The 23,900-nt window shown below is 45.1% G+C and overlaps 1 protein-coding gene and 1 long non-coding RNA gene across 2 annotated transcripts in view; one reads left to right on the top strand and one right to left on the bottom strand.

Annotated features, from left to right (window-relative positions):
- The window catches only part of B4GALT1 (beta-1,4-galactosyltransferase 1), a 52,426-nt gene that overhangs the window by 13,812 nt on the left and 14,714 nt on the right, over window positions 1-23,900 (top strand). Inside the window, exon 2 of the mRNA XM_025432263.3 lies at window positions 15,694-15,929. Within this exon, the coding sequence (XP_025288048.1) occupies window positions 15,694-15,929 (236 nt within the window). The remainder of the gene's footprint in view (window positions 1-15,693; window positions 15,930-23,900) is intronic.
- Window positions 1,306-22,567, bottom strand: LOC125752159 (uncharacterized). The gene is made up of 3 exons (XR_007400991.1): window positions 22,391-22,567; window positions 20,283-20,523; window positions 1,306-10,512 (listed from the first exon to the last, which is right to left on the bottom strand). It is a non-coding gene; the product is annotated as an uncharacterized LOC125752159 (long non-coding RNA).

Below are 23,900 nucleotides of genomic sequence, written 5' to 3'. Positions count from 1 at the left end.
GTGTGGCTAGGTGACTGCCCAGATGGCCTATAGGGCAGCAGCCTCTCCATAGTTGAAGGTCTGGTTTTATTTATTTATTTATTTACCTACTTACGAGAGACACAGAGAGAGAGGCAGAGAGAGAAGCAGGCTCCATGCAGGATGCCCGATGTGGGACTCGATCCTGGGACCCCAGGATCATGCCCTGGGCCAAAGGGAGGTGCTCAACTGTTGAGCCACCCAGGCGACCCAAGGTCTGGTTTTAGATGGAGAGAGGATGTATTTGTAACCAGCACTGAAGTTCCAGAAATTGAGTTAGGGCTCCAGAAGTGATCAGAGGGGCAGCTGACACATGAATAAAGCTCCCATGAGACTTATTTACATGCTGGAATACTACATTGCTGCTTTATTGGGAAGATTAGAATTGTTGTCAGGTGGTTTAGAGTTCTCTGGCTGCTGGCAGTAGTACAAGACAAGCCATAGTATAATCAAATCAGGCAGCTGGTAAGTCAGAAGTCAGAGCAGAAAAATGAGTTATACTCTAATGTTGGATGGTGTCTGGCTCTTATGGCTCATGAATCCATCCCCACAGCATAGCAGACCTTTTTTCAGGAACCAGAGTTTAGTCTATTGTCAGGGCTTTTTCTCCCTTGTACAGCCCTGGAAGGACACATCCAGTTCCATTTTCACACTCCCTTTTTTGTTTCCTTCTTTCCTGTCTTTCCATCTAGCCATCAGACTTTATTTCATGGCCTGTTATCATCACCGACTCTTCTGCCTTATTTTCTTTGTTCTATTTTATTCTCATTCCTATCTCCATTTCCTAGCCCCACCATGAGCAACCATTGTAATATGTTTAATGTATATCTGGTTTTCTCTTGCCAAATTGGATCTGCTGCTTTATATATCTATATATTCACACTTTTAATTAAAAATAATTTTTTAGATTAATGTACAGTAAAATTGGCCTTTTTTGGCATGTAGTTCTATGAACTGTAACACCGTGTATATTGTATAACCACCACCATGATAAGGATTCAGAATAGTTTCATCACCCAAAAAATCCCCCTTGAAATCACATTTTCCTCCCACCCTTAGCCCCTGGTAACCACTGATCTATTCTCCATTACCAGTGTTGTATCTCTTTGAGAGTGTTATAAATATGTATCATACAATATATGTTCATGGATTTTTATTTTATTTTTTTAAGTTTATTTAAATTCCAGTTGGTTAACATACAGTGTTATGTTAGTTCTAGGTGTGCAATATTGTGATTAAACACTTTCATACATTGCCCCGTGCTCATCATGACAAGTTCACTCTTTAATCCCCATCCCCTATTTATTTAACCCATCCTCCACCCTCTTTCCCTCTGGTAACCATCACTTCTCTATAGTTAAGAGTCTGTTTCTTGGTTTGCCACCCCCACCCGCCTCTTTTTTCCCCCTTTGCTCATTTGTTTCTTAAATTCCATATATGAGTAAAATCATATGGTATTTGTCTTTCTCTGACTTATTTCACTTAGCATAGTACTCTCTAGTTCCACCCACATTGTTGCAAATGGCAAGATTTCATGCTTTTTGATGGCTAGTATTCCATTATATATATATGGAATAATTTATTCATCAATCGATGGATACTTTGGCAGTTTCCATAATTTGGCTATTGTATCTAATGCAGCTATAAACATTGAGGTGCATGTATCTCTTTGAATTAGTATTTTTCTACTCTTTAGGTAAATACCTAGTAGTACAATTGCTGGATTGATGGGTAGTCTATTTTTAACTTTTCGAGGAACCTCCTTACTGTTTTCCAGAGTGGCTGTACCAGTTTGCATTCCCACCAACAGGGCAAGAGGGTTCTCCTTTCTCTACATCCTTGACAACACCTGTTGTTTCTTGTGTTGTTGATTTTAGCCATTCTGATAGGTCTGAGGTGATATCTCATTGTCATTTTGATTTGTATTTCCCTGATGATGAGTGATTTTGAGGATCTTTTCATGTGTCTGTTGGCTGTACCTGTATTTTTAACTTATGTAAGGTGTATTATTTTATTGTTTATTCTGATTCTAATTTTTTTTTTTAATTTATGATAGTCACACACAGAGAGAGAGAGAGAGAGAGAGAGGCAGAGACATAGGCAGAGGAAGAAGCAGGCTCCATGCACCAGGAGCCCGACGTGGGATTCAATCCTGGGTCTCCAGGATCGCGCCCTGGGCCAAAGGCAGGCGCCAAACCGCTGCGCCACCCAGGGATCCCTGATTCTAATTTTTTTTACCCAGTTCCGTTTTTAATTTTTTAAAAGCTTGACATAATTTCAAACTTAAAGAAAAGTTGCTAGAATTATACAGAAAATTTCTGGATATTCTCTTGGTTCCCCTAAGTTCATTCCCCAAATATCCTTTCACTATAGTTGCAGTTGCTTTTATTTCTCCTCTTTCTCTCTCTTCATGTATATATGTGTGTCATAGGTTGTGAACTGTGCCCCTTTACCACTAAATATTCAGCATGTATTTTCTAAAAAACAATAATTTTTTGTATAACCATAGTATAATAATCAAAATCAGGAAATCAACATAGAAAAATTCCTGTTATCTCATTGCAGACTTTATGAAGATTTTTGTCAGTTGTCCCAAGAATGTCCTTATTGAAGCCCATGCATTGTATTCAGTTGTCATGTCTCTTTAGGCTCTTAATCTGGAACAATGCCCAGGTTTTCTATTATATGATACTGACATTGTTGAAGAGTATAGGCCAGTTATTTTGTAGAAGGACCCTCAATTTGGATCTGATTTTTCTTTGTGATGAGGTTCAGGTTATGTGTTTCTTTTTTTTTTTTATGATAGTCACACAGAGAGAGAGAGAGAGGCAGAGACATAGGCAGAGGGAGAAGCAGGCTCCATGCACCGGGAGCCTGACGTGGGATTCGATCCCGGGTCTCCAGGATCGCGCCCTGGGCCAAAGGCAGGCGCCAAACTGCTGCGCCACCCAGGGATCCCAGGTTATGTGTTTCTGACGAGAATAACATTCAAGTGATTCTAAGTTCTAATTTTTAGTGTGTCATGCCTGGATGGAAACCTGTTATCAGTTTCCTTCTTACTAGCAGTGTGAACTTTGGTCATTTCATTATGGTGGTGTTTGCTGTTTCTCCATTATTAAGTTTACTATTTTGCCGCCTTTAATTAAGAAGTATCTTAAAGGCATTTGCTTGAAATTATATAAATATCTGGTTATTCTTCAAGCATGCATCCACTAGTTTTTAGCATCTATTGATGATTCTTATCTGAATCCGTTCTTATTATGGTGGTTGGTGATCCCATTCTATCATTCCTTCTGTATTTATTACTTGGTATTTTCCTGAAAGGAAGAGCTTTCCCTTCTACCCTATTCATATATGAGTTCAGACTTAGGGATTCTTACTTTATTCAATAGCTCATAATCCTTTACTAACATTATTTATTTAAAAAAATTTTTTTAAAGATTCTATTTATTCATGAGACACAGAGAGAGAGAGAGAGAAAGAAAGGCAGAGACAGGCAGAGGGAGAAGCAGGCTCCATGCAGGGAGCCTGACATGGGAATCAATCCCGGATCTCCAGGATCAGGCCCTGGGCTGAAGATGGCACTAAACCGTTGAGCCACCGGGGCTGCCCCTCATTATTTATATTGATGCTCAGATTATCCCAGATTGGCCAGTGAGATCCTCTTCAGGCTGGCTCCTGTCTTTTTGACATATCCCGTCATTCTTTGAGCACTTTCTTTTAGGCACAGCAAGATGATCCAAGCTACTTTTGTTCATTCCCTGACTCAGCCCTGGAATCAGCAATTTCTCCAACAAGCCCTAGTTCTTTTTAGTAAAGAATGGTATTTAGAAACCAAGAACTAGGCCCCAGGCATTCGCCCTTTTATTTATTTATTTACTTACTTATTTATTTATTTATTTATTTAAAGATTTATTTATTTGAGAGAGAGAATGCGTGCATGAGAGAGAGTAGGGGGAGGGGCAGAGGGAAAGAGAGAATCCCAAGCAGACTCCCCACTTAGCATGGAGCCCTATGTGGTGCCTCAGTCTTATGACCCATGATGACATGACCTGAGCTGAAACCAAGAGTTGGTATGCTTAACTGACTGAACCACCCAGGTGCCCCTCACCCTTGTTTTTAAGGTCCATCCATGTTGCTATGTGTATATATGTCTAGTGTCCATGGTGTTCATCTCAATTTTCTTTCTCCTGTAAGGATAGTTTCCCACACTGCCTCCAACACTATCTTCACAAATACTTTTGTAAGGAACAGCCTTTTCTACATGTCCTTGATGGACCTGTGGGTATGTATTGATGCAGGAGTGCCAGATACTACTCCAGAATGGCCACTCATCATATACATTTCCACTGGTCTCTACTTCCAACAAATACTCGGCATTAACTAGCTTCCTAATTTTTGGCCAAGTGTATTAATATCCTGGGATAGGTCTCATTTTAACTTGCCTTTCTCTGATGACAAATGCTCCTATGCTTGATGGCCTGTTGAGTTTCTTCTTTGGTAAATTGCTTGTTCATGATAATCATTAACCAGTTTTTTCTGTGGGGTTCTTACATTTTTCTTGATGATATGCAGGAGTTCCTTATACATCCTAGGTAATAATCCCTTGCTGGTCCCAGACATTGCAGATTCTGGATTGAATCTGCCCTCTATCTGTTCACTTTGCCTGTGCTATCCTATTTTGAATACAAACCCTTTGTTTCCTGTTTGTGAGGTCTCTCAGCAGCACTTCATTTTCTAGAACTATGTTCATACCCTTTGTTCCTCCACAGTGTAAGTGTGCTAGCATAGCTGATCTCAGCCAATTCTCTTCAACAAAGTCTATCTTTATGATGACTTAGAGTCTTACTGAGTTGTATCAAGAATGACTTTACCTTTAGAGTGTGAGGACTGTATGTAATTATTAGTCCTATATTTATTCAGCAATTATATGCTGTAGGCCTACTCTGTGTTAGGCAGTCTGCTATTACTGAAAAGGTTCAGAGGTTGTGAACCTAGCCTGCCCGTGGCTTTTCAGAGGTAGAGTAGGGATTTGAGCCTCTTCTTACCATACTGCTTCCCTTGGAAACTGAATTTGATTCCTGTCCCACTGTGTGTCAGATTTTTATATCTAACAAATGGCCTAGGAAGGTGGAGAGCAAAGTGTTCTCCCCCAGCATCCTGAGGAGGGTAAACTAATAAGGAGAAGAATGGAGGCAAATGTGTCTCTTGCCATCCTAGGCCCAGAGTCCTCAAGTGGTAGGCTCTGAGCCACCTGTTGGTGACTGGTGAGTGGCTCCAGACTGAGAGTGGAGGTCCCAATGGAAGCAGGAAGATGGCCTCGGTCTGGAGAGGGAGGACATAAAATAAAACCCCAGGCCTAAATCATTCTAATCCTTTTTGAGACACTCATATCTTCTCTTGCAGAAGTGCTGTAGTTCTAAGATGAGAGAGAGATGCTCTAAGATCTTCCTGGAGCTAACAGAATTTCCAGGCAAATTGGCTTCCCAAGCCTTTCCTGGTAGTGGTAACTGTGGGCAGGAACAGTTTCCAGAATTTCCACAAATTCCAGAGGAGGGAGGGAGAGAAGCCAAAGGGAGAAGAGCTGAGTGAGGAGGAAATCTGCCTTTGGGCCAGGACCAAACAAAGCAGAAAATCCTCCTAGGACAGATTTTCCCTGGAGGTCAACACTGGGAAGCCTGTTTACTGACTGGGCTTTAAAAGCCTGTGGTCCCCAGCACAGTTTCTTGACCTCAGTATCTCTGTAGTTTCACCATGGATGGAAACTTTCTCTTGGGTCACCCCAGGACAGAAGTGTACTGTTACACCCCCCAGTTCCAGGGCCTTCCCGAGATGTCCTTGCTTCTCCTCCCCCACTAAGTTCTGGAGCCATGACCATGTATGATATAGAAATGTGCTTTTGAAGGATTTAGATCAGTCAGGTCAAATAAGATTCACTTTTATGCCACCTTGGATCAGTTAGTGGCTCCCTGGAACCCTAGATTAAGAGGGATTCTGAAGCAGTCTCGGTGGGCGTAGCATAGAGAGTGAGTGGAGGGACATGTGTGTTTTGCAATTTGCTGTCTGCTGCCTAGGCACATTCATGAACATCAGAAGCCTAAAGGATTAATGAGGGCAAGATAAGGATGAATTTTTTTTTTAATAAAAAGCACTTTTATTATTATTTGGTAAGGACAAGCCTTCCCTTTATGCAAGATAAAATCCTGGATGGACCCCTGATGTTAAAATTACCCCCTATCAGGTTATACCCTGATACCTAAGTGATGGTGACTTTTTTAAAATAACCAGTTGAGGTATCATTTGCATTATCATACATAAAATCCACCTATTTTAAGTGTGTAATTCAGTTATATTTACTAACTTGACAGAGCTATGAATCCGTCACCATAATTTAGTTTTAGAAATTTCCATCACCCAATAAGACCCCTTAACCCATTTACACTTAATCTCCTTTCTAAACCCTGGCAAATTCAGAAAATAGCAATTAGGTTAGTGTGGCTAAAGCCGGCAGAGAACACGGTAGAGAATGATAGATGTGGGTGGGGAAAAAAGACAGGAACCAATTAGATAGGGCTTCTACGCATTTGGATTTTTGTTCTGAATAAAATGGCATGCTCTGATTTATGCTTACAAAGATCTTCCTAGATGCTGTTTTGTCCTATAGATTGCCTTTTATGGATATTTACCTTCCAAACTAGGGTCTTTCCCTGGAATTTTTGACAGTCTCTTAAGGATGGCTTTTTTTTTTTTTTTTTTTTTTTTGGCCATTCCGGAGTATCCTTGAGAAAGTGCCAATCCCTCTGTCCTTCATTTTACCTCATGCACAGCCTTGGGGTTGAAATGTAATCCTTAAACAAATTTTTTTTCTACCTTTATTATTCATTTTTTCCTCTCGTTTATTTTTTTAAAGCTCTATGTGGGGCATTAACTCATGGCTCTGAAATCAGGACTTGTGTGCTATACCAACTGAGCCAGCCAGGTGCCCTGAAACTTAATTCTTAAGGTCCCTGTAGCTCTGATCTGCCAGGACTCTCTGGGGTTCTGGTGTGAGGTAGATCCTGACCCTTCAGGGTGGTGGAATCTGACTCAGGCTTTGTTTCCTTAGGGTTAGGTCTTGATACTTCTGGTGACAGAATCCTGGACTGAGTGACCACTCAAGGCTTTTCTGGTGATCTCATGACCCACGTCAGACTGAGTTTTGGGGTTATTCTCTCAAGGAACAAATGGTATTTGGAGAAGAGCCTGTTTTCATGTGGCTGTGTGAGGTTTAGATGAGGAAATGCAATGTTTTCATTAGGTTAGGCTGTCCACTGCCACAAAGTCTGAAATTATAGGCCTAGAACCTGGAGGAAACTCATTTTAAAATTGAAGGTGAGGGCTGTGCCTCAAGATCATGAACCAGTTGCTATAGCTGGACACAAAAAGGCATATTTAGAGCCCAGGAAAGCGAGTGTTTGGGGGTGTGGTTGCCTTGGTCATAGATGCACAATTAGGACCACAATCTAGATTCTCGAACATCAAAAGCCAGATGGTTCCCTGCCCTGTTAGTTCTGCTTCTTTGAACTCATAGTTGAACAAGTGCTGTGTGGGTCAACATACATTTGTGACTCCTACTCCACCAGAAACTGTCCCAAGTACAGAAAAGAATGGGACACAACCCTTGCCCTCAAGGAGAGGAGGGTCTAATGAAGGGAGCGGGTAGATAGACTGGCACCCTAACCCCACAGGTCTCCACTGTAGGCTTATAAAGTTTGTAATGTTGGTGTTAAAGGGTGTTGTGGGAGGGTAGAGTGGAGACTGACTGGTCCAAGGGGAAAACTTGGAAGAGGAGATGACATTTGGCTTGAACTTTGAATTGTTCCCTTACCTCTTTCACAAGGGTTTTTGGCGTAGCTTATAAGGGTACATACTGTAAAAAGGACAGATATAAATAAAATCAAAAGAAGAGAAAATGTGACTTACAAAGATAAAGCCTGGGGAAGAGTTAAAATGTAGATATTCACACCTTCTGGCCCAACATAATTATTACATCTGTCCCTTTGCAAAAGCCAAAAGTAAAACATGTTCTGTTATATGATAAGTATTGTCAGAGAGCAGAAATATATGGTAGTTCCTGAGTATAGATTGTTTTTCTTGGTACCCACTCTTTTTTTTAACCTAAAAAAAAAAAGTGTTTTTTTTTTTTTTTTTTTTAAGAGAGTGTGAGAGACAGGGCACATATGTACCCAGGTGGGGATGTGGATGTTGGGCAGAGGCAGAGGGAGAATCCCAAGCAGGCTCTGTGCCCAGCTCTTCAGAGCCCAACTCAGGGTGATCTCACGACCCTGAGATCATGACCTGAGCTGAAATCAGGAGTCAGACATCCAACCAACTGAGCCCCCCAGGCATCCCTCTTGGTACCTACTCTTAAAGAGCTTCGTGGGGTGGGAGGGTGGTGGTGGCTAATGAGTCAGCCTGTAAAACCACCATTTCTCAAAAAGTATAGGTTCAAGGACCTGCATTAAAGTTATCCGAAGTGCTTGTTAAAATGGCAGAGTCCTGGTCCCCAGTCCCAGACTTACCAAATCGTGAGCTCTGAGGAGTAGGATCCAGGAATCTGCAGTTTTACGTGCTTTCCCAAATGATTCCTCTTGCACTCCACAGTTTGAACCTCTGCAATAGAAGGAAACCTCACCAGCATTTTGAAAGCCAGTACAATTGCAAGTAAGAGTACTTGACCTCGGGGTGCCTGGGTGACTCAGCTGGAAGATCACACAATTGTTAATCTCGGGGTTGTCACACTGGGTGTAGAGATTACTAAAAATAATAATAATAAAAATAACTTTAAACATTAAAAAAAAAAGAGTACTTGGTCTTTGTTTGAACATTGGGTAGGAATTTAATGAGGGAAGAGAGCAGAGTGCAAAGAAAGGGCAGTTTCACTGATATGGATGGTTCGTTGATGGCCACGTTACTTTCAGGTGATATTTTGGCAAACCTACAAAGTGTGACAGTTCAGGGACATGGGAGGACCACTTCTAAGCACAAATAGAGGAGTATCAAATGGATGCCACTATTCTCGATTAGTCCAGCTTCCTCTTGGCCCACCTGGGCTCTGCTCTGCAAACCTCCTCTGGCAGGCTCCTTTATTCTTTGAGCAATACTTTTGTTTTTTTCTGTACCCCCAAGTGCAGGGTTCTGAGACCACAAATGTGTTCTGCTTCCTGCTGAGAAAGCGTTTCCTTCTCTGGGGTCTAATGGTGGCTTGGATGGTGAGTTGGCAGAAAGAGCAGTGGGTGTTGAAATTGTATTGAGTGTATGTTATGCTGGAGACACAATCAAGTCAGCATTAGTACTAAATTATTCCTCTTTTCTGGTCACTAAGTTGTATGTTTTAAAATCTTAATTTTTCTATTTTTTATTTCTTTTAAAGATTTTTTTATTTATTCATGAAAGACACACACACAGAGACACACACACACAGAGAGAGAGAGAGAGAGGCAGAGACACAGGCAGAGGGAGAAACAGGCTCCATGCAGGGAGCCTGACGCGGGACTCGATCCCTGGACTCTAGGATCACGCCCTAGGCCAAAGGCAGGTGCTAAACCACTGAGCCACCCAGGGATCCCCTGAAATCTTTATTTTGGAAGATACTTGGTTTTGGGGGAGGGGATGTCACACTTCCTGTCTTTGGGTTATATTTTGAAATATTTATTATTTAATTTTAAAGATAGACCAAAGGTATAAAGAAAAAAAAAACACCATGAAATAAATCATTTCCAGTACTTTTGAAGCCTTTGTGAGCTAGATTTTAAAATTAAATGAGTAATGGTTACCATGGGACTTGAGAAGTCTCTTCTGGTGGCTCTCTGTTGCCACGTTTCCTTGAAGTGTATTGAAAGTCTCTTGGCTGCTTGTATCAGCAGCAGGTAAGCAGGGAGAAGAGCTGTATGCTGTCCACTCAGGTAAGATTTGTCGGCATACTCTGTGTCCATAACAACCAAGTGGGCACAACTTTTGCATGATGAGTCTTCTCTGAGAGGGGAGATGCTTTTGTGCAAAGCTTTCTTAGACTCTCTTCCCTGGTATACCAGATACCCTTTCCTCTGTGCCATTTCAGTTGTTCTTCCCACTGTCATCCTCACCAGTTTGCTGGTCTCCCTCCCGTCTGAGAGCAAAGAGCTCTGTATGCCTGGCGCCAGCCTGGCCTTGTGCAGAGGATGGTGCTTTTAATTTCTAGTCTGAGGAGCCATAGGGAGGCCCAGGAGTTCATGAGACCACTGTAGACAGCTGTTACCCCAAGCCTGGGGATTTGGTAGGACCCAGTTTCCAGTGTGTTATCTGACCTTCAGAAGATCAGTACAGAGGGGATCCCTGGGTGGCGCAGCAGTTTGGCGCCTGCCTTTGGCCCAGGGCGCGATCCTGGAGACCCGGGATCGAATCCCACGTCGGGCTCCCGGTGCATGGAGCTTGCTGTCTCTGCCTCTCTCTCTTTCTCTCTCTCTCTCTCTGTGACTATCATAAATAAATTTAAAAAACAAAAAAAAACAAAAAAAACAAAAAAAAAAAGAAGATCAGTACAGAGAAAAACAGCCTACCCACATGATCCTGTGAACCGCACTGGCGTTGACGGGGAGATGGTTTGAAGAGGCACTATGTCATGCTGTCAGGGCTGAGGCCTCTCCGAGGAAGACATGCCAGTATCCCAACTTGAGAGCTGCAGAACTTTGGGCACTGCCTGGTCTCACAGTTTCTAAATATTTGAATTTCATTACCCAGGAAAGTTTCAAAAGAAACTTAGGAACCTTGATCTTGGGCTGTTGAGCATGGATTTTTTAAAAATTAAAATAAGTCGACTTAGTTTAATAATCCACCATGATTTCATAAAAGGACATTTTAACATTTAAAGAGCCAGAAGCACCTGACGGGAACCAAGGGCATTCCCACTGATTACATTTAGCTTTATGAAGAACACATTGTCTTTACTTTTACCATTTTGTGGCAGGCTGGTGAACATTGTCATGACCTAGCACCACGTCAAAGATTGTATCCTGAGCCACTGGCCAGTCAGCTGGGAAGTGGTGACTAGATGTTCAAGGCTGTTTTGCTGAGGATAGAGGAATGAACTAGTGGCTCAGCCAGCGTGAAAGTGAGACAGGGAATCCGTGCTGGGTTGGCTCTAGATTAGCAGGGCTTTGATGGAGGGGCACGCGTGTGTTTGGGTTTGCCGTGCCGGGCAAGGGAGCAGTGGAATTTGTCTGAGTTGAGCTCACACATTGAAGTTATTGAGCGCCTTACACGCAAGGCCGTGACCTGGACTCCCAGCCGAGAGGCCCACGTGGCGGGGCTTTAGCCGGGGGAGCCGAGGACAGGCTCACATCTGCTCAGCTGCTTACGTAACCCTGCTTCCAGCTCCCAGAGCCAAGAAAACACACAAGCCAGCCCAGCAGGGCCTAGGGCCTGTGGTAGCACACACCATGCGCTGCACAGCAAGGGAGCCTTGGCTCAGCATGAGGACTGTCATGAAGCCCTCAGCCCTCTGCTTCCTCCCCTCGCCCCTCTCTGAGGCCCCTGGCAGTGGCTCTGAGCTCTGATAGCGGCTCGTTGTGGTTCTGGGCATAGCTGGTCACTGCCCTCCTGGAGTCTGAACTCTGGATTTTCTCACTGGGACAGAGCCAGGCATGCCGTGGAGGACTGCCCCTGCAGCATGGCAGGGGGTGTGCAGGGCACTCAGGGAGGTCTCCTGACTGGCACTGGACCCAGGAGGCATTTGGCTCCAGGTCTGCAGCCGCTGTTGACCAATCTCAGGAATGAGACACGGGGCCCTTAGGGCTGTGGAGGCTTCAGAGAAAGCAGGTGGGAAAGAATTGCTACAGAGAGCAGGATTGGGGATCAGGGTGCTCTGGATGTGTTGCAGACACGATGGGTGTTGTGAGAAGTGCCCAGAGAGGAGCCGGAGAGTGAGAAGAGGCTGTTCAGTAATAAAGCTCTGCATGAAGCCATTGGAAGTCCCTTAGACAGCTTTGAACCAGGGTAGTTTTCATTTAGGTCAGCAGGGAGCTTCTTGAAGTGAGGATGGGTCTTGACTCTCCCATCACCCGCCTCCCCCACTGGGCACACAATCTGGCACACAATAGGTGTCCAGAAAGTGCTGATTAAAACAAATTGGAAGTGACTTTGACATACCATAGGAAAAGTTGGCATTAAACACTTCAAAAAAGAGTCTGGTTTGGCACTTGAGTAGGCTCCCATGGATTGTCACATGCTGTTGACGCCTCCTGTGTATGTAAGTGAGTGAGTGTGCTGGGTTTGGGGAAGGGGAGAGGGGATAGAAGATGGATCATCTAGGTTATCAGCTCCCAGAGTCTGGTGGACAGTGGTGTCAGTTGCCAAGGAAACCCTGGAGCAGTGCCAGGTTTGACTACAGGTGGTGAAGGTGGTGGCGATGCATTAGTCTGTGTGTGTGTGTGTGTGTGTGTGTGTGTGTGTGTGTGTAGGAGTGTTGAATAAAAGTTCTTTTGGTGCTAGTTGGGTTCCAATCCCTGCAATCTACAGATAGGAAACTGGTATCCTGAGAATGGGTAGTACTTGCCTAAAGATTATCCAGCAAGTCACTGGTGGAGCTGAATCAGGGCCCAGGCAGCCTTTCTCCTGTCAAGGAAACTACCTCAGGACTACCTTTTAGGAATCCTCAAGTGGCCAAAACTAAGATGCTTTCCAACCCACAGATGTCTGCTCTAGGGAGGTTGGGGAGACCATATGTGAATTCCTGTCTTCTGAGTTGGTTTCAGAAAGTGTGTGGTAGGGTGACAGTCCAGATGCCTCTTAGGTTCCTGAAAATGGAGTTATGTTTAGCAGCATCTTCAGTAGGTAGGGTGGGGCTGTATGTGTATGTGTGTGTGAGGGGGTGTTGCAGATGTTGTGGGGCCCTCTGAAGTGAGGAGAGCCCAGTAATCTTCTTTTCATGTTTTTCACAAGTGCACTGTGCTGCAGGGCCTCCCAGAAGCTTTGCTGGGGCGAAGCAGCCCAGGCCTAGTGGCCTTCGTGGGGAAGGGCTACCTCTACGAAAGCCACAAAGCTTGTGAAGATGAGAGGTCCAGCTCCCTGTTGCCCTAGCACCCCGGTTCCTTGGGATTTACCTAGGTCCTTCCCCAAATCAGCCAAGTCATCCCCCAGGGGAGTGGCCTGAGATTCCATATTTTTATGAATTACCTCACATGATTCTGATGATGGTTTGAGGAAAACTGGTTCAGGTGACCCCTTACTTAGTCCTGGAGCGTAGTACCTACTCACTCGAGGGCACCCCAGGAAGCTGGAACTGGGTCAGTTGTGTGAAGGACTGATCTGAGAGGCCCCTGTGTCCCTGCGCCAGGGCGTCTGCTGTCTGAGCTCTGGTAATGAAGAGAGCAAAAGGATGAAGCCAGATTGGGGCTTTATTAATTTTAAGATTCCGGCCTGTCCTTTCATGCAGAAGTCTGTTGCTAAAGGAAAGAAGGAAGGGCATTTTTGGCAAAGAGAAAAGTGTGGACACAGGCATGGTTTATTGGAATGGGGAGGGAGGTAGAACTGACTAAAGGGCCTTGTTGCCGCGCTCAGAGGTTTGGCCTTACTTGTCAAAAACTATACAGCCTTTGACCATCACAGGTGTTTGTTTTGTTTTGTTTTGTTTTGTTTTGTTTTTGTAGGAAAATGGTCTGATTAGATCTGTGTCTCAGAAGAAAATAAATGGATGGGAATGGGTTCAATGATTATGGAACTGAGTCAGCATTGGAGGAAGGGAAGGTGTGAGAAGTAGCAGGGGATGCTGAGGAGGAGGAAATGGGGAGTCTGCACCTGCTGAGAAGCAGGAGGAACAAGAGTCATAGCTTACTTCTCTGGGGCTTGTTTCAGGAGGGCGAGTGATCTGTGGCAGACACGGGGTGTTTGGAGCACCACATTCTTGATGAACAAATAGGGCAATGGAGTGATGCATGCCTGGCCTTGGGTGGGTCTCACCAGCATGTTTCAGGTGGATTTGCTTGCAATCTGTGGTCAGCAGTCTCACTTCTATTCTGTAGTTTCCTTTGTTTTTTTTTTTTGTTTGTTTGTTTTTTTTTTAAATTTTTTATTTATTTATGATAGTCACACAGAGAGAGAGAGAGAGGCAGAGACACAGGCAGAGGGAGAAGCAGGCTCCATGCACCGGGAGCCCGACGTGGGATTCGATCCCGGGTCTCCAGGATCGTGCCCTGGGCCAAAGGCAGGCGCCAAACCGCTGCGCCACCCAGGGATCCCTGTAGTTTCCTTTGTCTTTGTGGCCAGTTGGCTTCACCAGGTGAAGCTGGTTACACTAGAGTAACAGTTCTCAAAATATGTTCCATGGTAGAATGATTCAGTGGGCAAATAAGTTTGGGAAATGGTGAGTTATATAAAGTGAAGGGAGTTTCTTGACTGCACAACTTCTCAGAGCCTTCGGTGTGCCTCATACTTTTCAGAAGCAAGATTAAGTATGCTTATTTGACCAGGGGACGTGTTCTTCCATTGAGCGTCTTACTGGAATTATTGTTTCCTGCAACCTACTTTGAAAAAGTCTGGCCCACAGGGAATACTGGAGTTCTGGGTTTGAGTATTGGCTCTGTCCCCAATTCCCTCTGCAACCCCAGGCCATCTTTTCCCTGTCCTCACCTTGCATACCACATGAGGGGCGTTCCCCAGTGGAGTGGTGCAGTCCTCTCCTAGTTCCACCTTAGGAAACAGGGACTTCCATGTCTGTATCTGGATCTTAACATTGGCCTTTCCTTCTACTCCTAACCTGTCACTGCCTCACAATCCACCATCCATGTCTCATTGATTTTTCTTCTAAGCCAAGAGCTGTCTTATTAACATATTTCTCTCATCTGGAGCCATATTTTTCCAGGCCAGAAGCTTGGGGTAGGGGACCTCTTTGATTTTTCCTCCTTTCTTCATCCCCTTTGTTACTCTGCCTCCTATATTTACTCAGCATTCTTTTTCAGTGTTCTTTTTAGCTGTTTCTCCTCTTTTTTTTCCCTCAGTCTGCTCTGGGATCTCAGTTCCTTCAGTCCCTATCCTTGAAGTTTTTTTTGTTTTTTGTTTTTGTTTTTTAAATCAGTGCATCAAGTGCCTTCCTGAGATATAGGTTATTCATGCCACTTCTTGCTACCTTCCAATTTGAGGCTGATTCCCATAACACTGTCCTCCCCAACACACACACATACACTCTTTCTCTCTCTCTCTCTCTCTCTCTCTCTCTCTCTCTCTCTCTCCCCCCTTTCTCCAACTAGGCTAATTTCAGAGAGTCGATGGAAGTCATTTGTGTAAGGCCACACAGCTGAGCTGGGAGGTGGCAAAGTTAGGTCTCAACCTCAGGATTTCTGAGAAAGTGCTTTCTCATCCATTTTCTCTGATCCTTACAACAACCTTTCAGGACGTCTGAGCAGCAATCACTCTATTTCCATTTAGAGCTGAGAAACATAGAATCTGAGGGGGTGGGTCCTGGGCAGATGAGTGCTTCATAGGGTGGCCAGCTGTCCAGCTTTGCCTGGTACTGAGGGGTTTCTTGGGATGGTTGATCATGCTAGTGCTGGACATGAGTGCCTTTTCCACAGCCACACTGCCTCCCAGAGGATATGTCTCCCGAGGCTGTGGCCTGGGTGAACCCTGTAGCCTGCTAACTTCTCCTTCCTTCCACCTCTCTAGTCGGCCCTATGGTGATCGAGTTTAACATGCCTGTGGACCTGAAGCTTGTGGAGAAACAGAATCCAGAGGTGAAGGTGGGCGGCCGCTATACCCCCAAGAACTGCATCTCTCCCCACAAGGTGGCCATCATTATACCATTCCGTAACCGGCAGGAACATCTCAAGTACTGGCTGTATTACTTGCACCCAATCCTACAGCGTCAGCAGTTAGACTACGGCATCTATGTTATCAACCAGGTGAGGTCTGGGAAGATGGAGTGAGGGAGGGAGCATGTGTGTGTGTTTGCACACATGTGAGCACATACATGTACGCAAATATGTGAGTAATGAGGGGTGAGAGAAAGAACATGATACGTGGCATTTTATAACCCCACCGCCATCACCCTCCTTAAATGATGCAGATAAGCTAAATACCATACAACTTGCTTGCTTGTTGCTTTTAGCTCATTAGGCAAGGGTAATTGCCAGGGTATTTTGTTTTCTTTTTGCTGTTAAGTACCCTTCCAGCAAAACTGAGAGAAAAATGACAATCCTAAGTCTCCCAAAGTAAAGCACTGACTATTTCCTGTCTTTGGGTGTCTGTGTATTTTCCTTTAAAAAGGAAAAACAAAACACCCATTTAAATGTCAGAGTTTTAGGCAGCTTCGAAATGATCTGGTCTGATTGTATCTCCTAGGACATGTGCAGGAGATGACACCCTTAGATCAGGCCTGAATACCAGCTCCCAGCAAAATGGCTGGCAAAGTCTGATTCGTAGGCCACTGAGTGTCATGTACACCGGGCTGAGTCTGAGAAAGATACTGCATGTCTGACTCGTGTATGTTGAGCTTAGCTATGCTAAGGAAACTAATTTTGAAGACGTGTCAGCCTTTATCAGCATGTCCTGGAGAATCAGATTGATCTAAAATGCAGTTTTTAAAAAATAACTTTGTGAATTCTAGTTTGTTGAGAAGCATTATTTTTCTAAGATTGTAACTCTGGTGTTTTGAGTTAATTCTGAATATCTAAATTTATATTTTTATAGACTATCACCTGCTAGGTGGAATAACACATTTATGCTGTCTGCTTACTAAGGTTCATTGAAATTCATCCAAAGAGATAATACAGTATGCCCAATTCTAAAAGGCCCACTCACTGTCCATTTCATTTCAAGATAAGCTGTGGATCTGCTTGAGGTAGTAAAGTTGTTGGTAGTTGACAGCTTCTATCAGAGTTAGAAGGACTTTGTATGCCCTTCCTGGGACCAGAGGAAAGATGGAAATAGCAGTGTGTCCATCAGCCATTTCTGAGCACTGTCATGACATAGTGCTGCAAAGAGATTCTAAAGAAGTAAAGTCCCAGTTCTATCTGTCCTGAGGCTTCCTTCCCCACAGTGGCAAATAGGACCCTTCCAGGGAATAATCTGTTAAAAATCCCAAATAGCACATGATTGGATGGTGGCTGCCATATGCTTTGGAAGCTCAAAGGAAGGAGAGAGCAATGAGTAACCTTAAAGAACCGGGATATAAACTATGTTCCTAAGGGCTAGAGGGACACCTGGGCATCCCAACTGGAGCCAGTGAACAGGGACTTTAATGCAGAAAGGAGCTTGGCATGTTCCTGGAGATATAGTTGAGCATAGGGGTAGGAAAGCAGCAGAGGTGGTAGGGCCAGGTGCTAGAGCTGAATCTGTCAGGGAGGGAAGAGCAGAACAGCCCTGTTAAAAGGAAACTGAAGTTCAAGGTGGGGGAGTAGGTGGCAGGCAATCCCCTTGAGGCTGTTGAGTCCCCTGGCCAAGTGAGGCACAGACCAAGGTCCTGAGAAAATCTGCAGGCAAGGCAGCCAGACAATTGTAGATCATCTTGGAAGAATATTTGACAATGTAAGAGAGAATAGGTAAATGCCCTATACAATCCAAGCCACTTCAATTATTTGTTTAAGAAAACCCGTGTCATCAAGGAACATTTGATGCCAATGAACACATGTTGATCATGGCAAGATCCAGGAGCATTACTAAAGCAGTGGCAGTGATTTGCCTAGAAGAGGAAGCCACCATCACTAGGAGCTAGTAAGGATCACTAAAAACAAGCTATACCAGCTATATATCTCCTTCTCTCTTTGACAGTTATACCAGTAGATGAGTGATCACTGTATTGTCAGATCTTATTACGCAGAGCATCTGATGGCTTCCCACAAATCTGTCTGACCACAGGGGAAACAACTATGGGCTAGATAGCATATAAATTAGATTAAAATATACCTTTGAGTAAAGAGGATAAAGGAATTAGCGGTGATGCAGAGTTTTTGAATTTAGGTGACTGAGGTCAAGGAAGACTGGAGGGAAGGATGGTGATGTAGAGATATGTTATATTTTAGGGGAATGAGAGACTTCCCCATTCAAGTATAAAGTCAAAACAAACACTGGAGCGGTGAAATTTAGCCACGATCTTAAATTCCTCACGATTTTAAATTCCTATGGTGTACTATATATAACTGTTTCCCAGGTGTCACACAACAGATTTCTGAATGTTTTATACCAGCTGTATGCCCCTACCTGCCCTAGTCTAAGCGGGGGGGACCAACTAAACAAGCCAGCTTGGACAGTGACACCACTGTGCTGGCTCACGCTGGACCCTGCATAAGACAGGGCTTCTTCCAAAGTGTGCTTTCTGAAAAGGAGCTCTGAAGCCAAATGCATTTGAAAAGTGCTGGATTGAACAACGGGAAGCAGGCTTCATTCCTGCAGAGCATTTAGTGTGCTGGTGTACATTACAGCCTCCAGAGCTGCTCAGCACACGGTGTTTTCTGAACTTGGCTGACTGGAGATCTGTTTTCCAAGAACGTCTCAAGCAATGAATGTTCTATGAATGACACTTTGGGGAAAGCAGGCCTAAACGAATACCTCCCCGCTACAACCTCTCTAACTTCCCTAGGATACTGAGACCCTTCTCGCCCCATCTCATCCCACTTGCAACTTAACACTGGAAATATTTTATTTTTAGCTTTCCAAACATAATGATACATTTTTTGCCTCCAGTCTTGTTAGTATCATCTCACCACCCTCCCTCCATGTCTTTTTGTTTCTCCATCTTTTCTTTCTTTTCTAAGGGTTAACTTTCCACCTTAGGAAAATCTTTTCCTCCTTATCTCTCTCTTCCCCAGCTAATCTTATTTATTATGCTCCACCCCTATCCTGATTATTTGGGAAAATGTGATCTGACTTCCAGATAACTGAATCATGAAGAAACTTGAAGTTTGCTCTAGCTTTCCAGTAAAGAATATCATTTGTATGTATCCATAAAGAGCACATAATAGTAAGGTGGTGATAGGAAACCTAATCCTTGAAAGAGGCAGAAGAAGAAATATTTGGAACATGGCCCACCTACAAATTAGGAATTTCCTTTGTTCTCTTTTGTTATATAAAAAAGAGGAAGAAAGAGAGTTGGTCGCATCTGGCTTTGACCTTTGTGTAAATAGGCAGCAGTCAAGCCTCCCATCATCTCCCTGCCTCAGACACCCTGCAGTGGCCTAGGCCCTTCATTCACTGCCTGCCCCATTAAAGATGAGAGAGAGAAAGAATGCTTACAGTAGGAGGGGCCTTGGAGACATCTATTCCAAGGGTTCTAACAGGTTTTGAGAATGGGAACCTCCTGCCTCATTAAAATGTTATGTAATCCCCCATCAATATCAGGATACAATGGCTCTATTCTACTTAAAGTAGAGTCCCCATCCCTAACCCTCATTTCCCACTTCAGTCTTTGCTGAGATCTGCCTGGACCCCCAAGGCAGAGGAGGAAACAAGGCTCAGAGGAGAAGTGACCGGGAGGAAGTCCCGTAAGTAACAGGAGGGCTGCAGCTCAAAGCCCAGCCCCTGTTACCTAGTGCCCTCTCACTGCATCAGCACTAACTCCACTCTCTAGGCCATTTGGTCCCTTCTTCAAAGTCTTTTTCCAAGCTGGGTATAAGGGCTGGCAGTGAGCTTCAAGCTTTGACTGCCTGGGCTCCAGCTCTGCCATTTCCCAGGCTCTGTGATCCTAGGCTTGAATTCTTCAGACCTCTGTTTCCTTATTGGTGGGAGGGGGAGGTTTTGGTATTTACACATGAGGGCTGTAAAGCACCTGGTGAACCCTCAGTAAACATTTACTGTTCATGGTATGATTTGTGTTCCTTCTCGCCCCTCCTTTCTCCCTGCCTATTTCCTCTGCCCAGTGCTGTCGTGATGAGCTCTTGACTGCTCCCCCTGCCTCCTGCTCCACTCCTTCTCAGTACTGGCCCCAGGACCCTCCCTCCCATTTGTATGGCTTCTGTGGGGTCAGAGGATGGTGGATGATGACAGAAAACGGAATCTCAGGGGACTTAGGGACCATGGCAAGCCTAACAGCTTCTTCTGAGTAGGATTGTGTCTCAAGCTCCGCACACAGGGGTGAGCTTTCATGGGCTTTTGTGGCTCCTGCCCATCTCCATATCTAGCTGTTAACCACTCACTTTTGGTTTAGGTCCCTCCAATTACCATAACAACTTGCAAAAAACAAAAAACAAAATAAAACAAAAAAAACCAACAAACTTGCAGCTCACAGTGAGTGAGGTGGAGGGGAGTGGGGAAGGCTTTACCAGCAGAGATTGCTGTTCGTGCTCAGGTCTCCACCACTCCTCCTCCCACCGGTGCTCCAGCCTCACATCAGAGTTCTGGCATGTCCGCCCTCTTGGAGCTGAGGATGGTGCTCTGTGGCACAGATGTCCCACAGTCTAACGCCAGGACCTCAGTGCAGAGGTGGATATCAAGATATACCATAGCAGATGAGGGAGGGGCATTGTAATTCTTGATACTCAGGAAAGGAAACTGTAAAACCACCTAGGGGGAAAGAAAGGCAGGTTACTACCTGGTAGTAAAAGCCATACAAAAGAAATAGAGGATATTTGTGAGGTTAACGAGCACAAAAATTACCAAACAGATGAGGAATGCAGGCCCAGCCAGTCAGGTGGGTTGGTAATAACTGTGCAGCCCTTTGTCCTGAGTCAGGGCCCAGGAACGGTCTCTCCAATTTTGTTTGTCTATCCTCTGGTGCTTCTGGTCTCACCCAGCTGTCCCAGATTTTCTTATTTCTGACCATGTTACTCCTTAAGCCCTTCAGATGTCCCTACTGCCCACAGCCAAGGTTGTAAAGGGTCCAAAGCCCCGAGCTTGGCATTTAAGACCTGCAGTCCTCCCATGACCTCCCTCTAGTCACTTCTTTGTCAGTCCTTCTTTGGCCACACTTGACACCACAGCCACAACGGACTCTCCATCTACACTGAGACACACTCTGTGTTCCCTTCTTGTGCCTTTGCTTATGCTGCCCCCTCTTCCCCATGTGCCTGTCCTTCCTTCCCCTAGTTGCTTTCTTTCTAGCCACCATTGAACCCCTGCCCCCAGGCCCCCATCCCCTTGCCCCACCTTAGCTCTGTGAAGCCTTGGAGTAGAGCCCACTTCTCCTTCTCTGCTGTTCCCAGGCCAGTCAGTGCTTTCTGGTGAGGGGTGAGGGCTGATTCTGTATGTACATGCCCTCCCTGGCCTGTGGCCTCTAGACCAAAGGCTCTTCAGGTCTGCCACCCTCTGTCTCTCTGACAGCTCCATGCATAGTCCAGTGCTTAGTCAGGGTTTGGAGCTAGAAGCTGCTCCCTATGATCCTTGCCCATTTACTGAACACCCATTCCTAGGACCCCTTTGTCCTCGTTCTCTGGTGAGATCTGTTCCTCTTGGAAATAAAGCCTCCTTTCCCAGGTCAGGTTGTGACCCTTGGGAACCCACCTGCACAGCCCTTCCCTGGGGTCTCTCCCCAAAGCTTCCTCCTCCTCACTCATAGGAGCAGGCTGCCTGGGACATTTGCCTCAGGGTGACCTTGCTCTTCAGGAAAAATGCAGAGAATCTACCTTAGCCCTGTGGTTATTGATGGTCATAAAACTTTATGGTCCTTTGGTCCTTTCATGGCCTCATTTCAAATTTTGACCCTACCAGCCCCCCCCGTAAGTACCCTCTTTGTTCCTGCTTAGAGAAAGCTCATGAAGGTAAGCAGCTTGCTCAGGACCCCCATGATGGCTGGATGGTAGAGCTGGGATTTGGATAGAGATCACCTGAGGACTAAGGAGTGCCTTGGCTTGCTACATTTAGTCCTGAACACACTCATTCCCCTCACTGGGAAACAGCTCCATATCCATTGGCAACACCACTTTGAATCTCAGTGGGTCATGAGAGGTGAGTAGCAGCTTCGGAGTAATAGCCTCAAAACCCCCTGGGAGGCTTGCCCAGTTGTCAGGCTGACAGGTAAATCCTGGTCTGAAAGCCCGGGTGTGCAGTAGAAGGGGACCTGCCTGAGGAGTCTTTGACTTCGGAATTTTTTCCTACATGAAGCTAGGATGAATTAGAGTGAATTAGACACATGGGTCCATCCTGTTATGGAGGAGGACAATTGCTGGGCCTATGGCCCCCACTAGTTTGATTTCTGTCTTGATTTTGTCCACCATCCTTCTCCTCACCCCCCAATCCCTGCCTTTCATTTTCTCCTGAAGCTGTCGGCACCCAGCTTCACCCCTGAAGCTGCAGACTGATGTGTGCAGGAATGGGGCTCGGGAGTGGTAGAGCCAGTCCCGTCCTGCAGCAGCCCCTTCCTTGAGTGCTTGGATTCTTCTGGATCTGGGGGCCCAGGAGCATTGTGGGAAGGCTAGGAGTGTCTGTGTCCCACCAGAGTTTGTGTGCTGTCCCAGTGATTGGTTGTTGCCTTTGCTGTGGGTTTTCTCCACTCCTCCTCGGTGGCTTGGTCCACTCTCCTGGGGAATGTGGCAGAGCACTTACAGGGACCCACAGAGCTTGCCAATCGCCTCCCTGGACATGGTTCTGGGAAGTTGTTGTTTTCTTTGCTCACCTGTGATGTCATAAAGGGGAGTGACAGCTTCTTCGGAATTTGCCTTTGCCCTGGAATAGGAGGGTCAGAATGGGCGCCCCCCTTTTCTTCACAGCCTTGACATTGCCTCTTTTCCTTACCTCACTTCCCTTGCATCCATCCTTGTCTCTTTTTTCTTTTTCTTTTTTTTTTTTCTTCTAGTGGGGGCCTTTTGCTTTTACTTGTTAATCCTGTTTGTAGCAAAGCAAGCTGAAGGAGGAGCTCCTCTCTGTGATCTGCTTCTTACTCTCCACCTACCTCCTCTTCTGTGCCCTCCACCTCCTAGAGAGAGAGAGAGAGAGAGAGAGAGAGAGAGAGGAGTGCCGGCCTAACTCCTGCTGTGACTGCTGCCGCCGCTGCCACCACTGCTGCCACCCTGGTAATGTCCACACGCCCCAAATCAAACCTGAGCCTGGGCCCTGGGGTCTCCAGGCAAGGTCATAGTCTTTGTGGGCTCACTTGGAAATACTGAGGTCTCTGGAAGCCAGCCTGTTGTGCAGAGGTCTGGGATACATTGCCTTAAAATTAAGCCACAATTGAGCTCATACTGTATGTGTATATCCTTTTGTGTCTTGTGTTTTTCTTCAATTCTGTGTCATCAGCATCTTCCCATGTTCTCTCATAGCCTTCATAATCTCCACTGTCCACACTCTCCTACTAGTTAAGCATGTGGCTTTACTGTAATGAACTTAGCCATTCCTCAACTAGAAGGCATTTGGGTAAAAAAAAAGAATACTAATAATAAATTTAAAAAATTTAAAAAGAAGGCATGTAGGTAATTCCCACTTTCTCACTGGTGTTGATAATACCGTAATGAACATCTCTGACTTGGAAGCTTATTCAGTGCTTCTTCCACATTTAGAATTGTTTCCCCAGGCTAGATTTTCCAACCCAGACTTAGAGGTGCAGAAGCAGTTTAAACATGTTTATGGTCCTTCATATAAGTGGTCAAATTCCTATTTGAAAGAGAAGACTTTATTTTCTAAAATGTTTTCCTGAAGAAAGTCAGATCTCAGGGCCTTAGGGCCTTAGGGCCTCAGGTCCAAGGAAAGAGAAGCACATACTACTATGGCTCCTGTGGAGCTAGGGTTGAAAAACTCTATTCTCTGTGCTCACCTCACCTAGAATTCCTGCTGGGCTGTTCTATTTGCTCACTTCTCTCTGAAGGCAACTTAGGGCTTCTGACCTGTGTTCTATCCAGCTGGGGTTAAGGATTTGCTCACTCTTACCAGTTACTTTTGCAAACAGAGCCACCAACCCCTCAGCTCTCTGAGCCCTAAGGGCCCCATTTTCTTTACTCTCTGGGTGAAGA

The sequence above is a fragment of the Canis lupus genome, chromosome 11 (assembly GCF_003254725.2).
Source record: "Canis lupus dingo isolate Sandy chromosome 11, ASM325472v2, whole genome shotgun sequence".
Taxonomy (NCBI): domain Eukaryota; kingdom Metazoa; phylum Chordata; class Mammalia; order Carnivora; family Canidae; genus Canis; species Canis lupus.
Note: the sequence above shows the minus strand (reverse complement) of the source record. Positions and strands in the feature narration are given on the sequence as shown.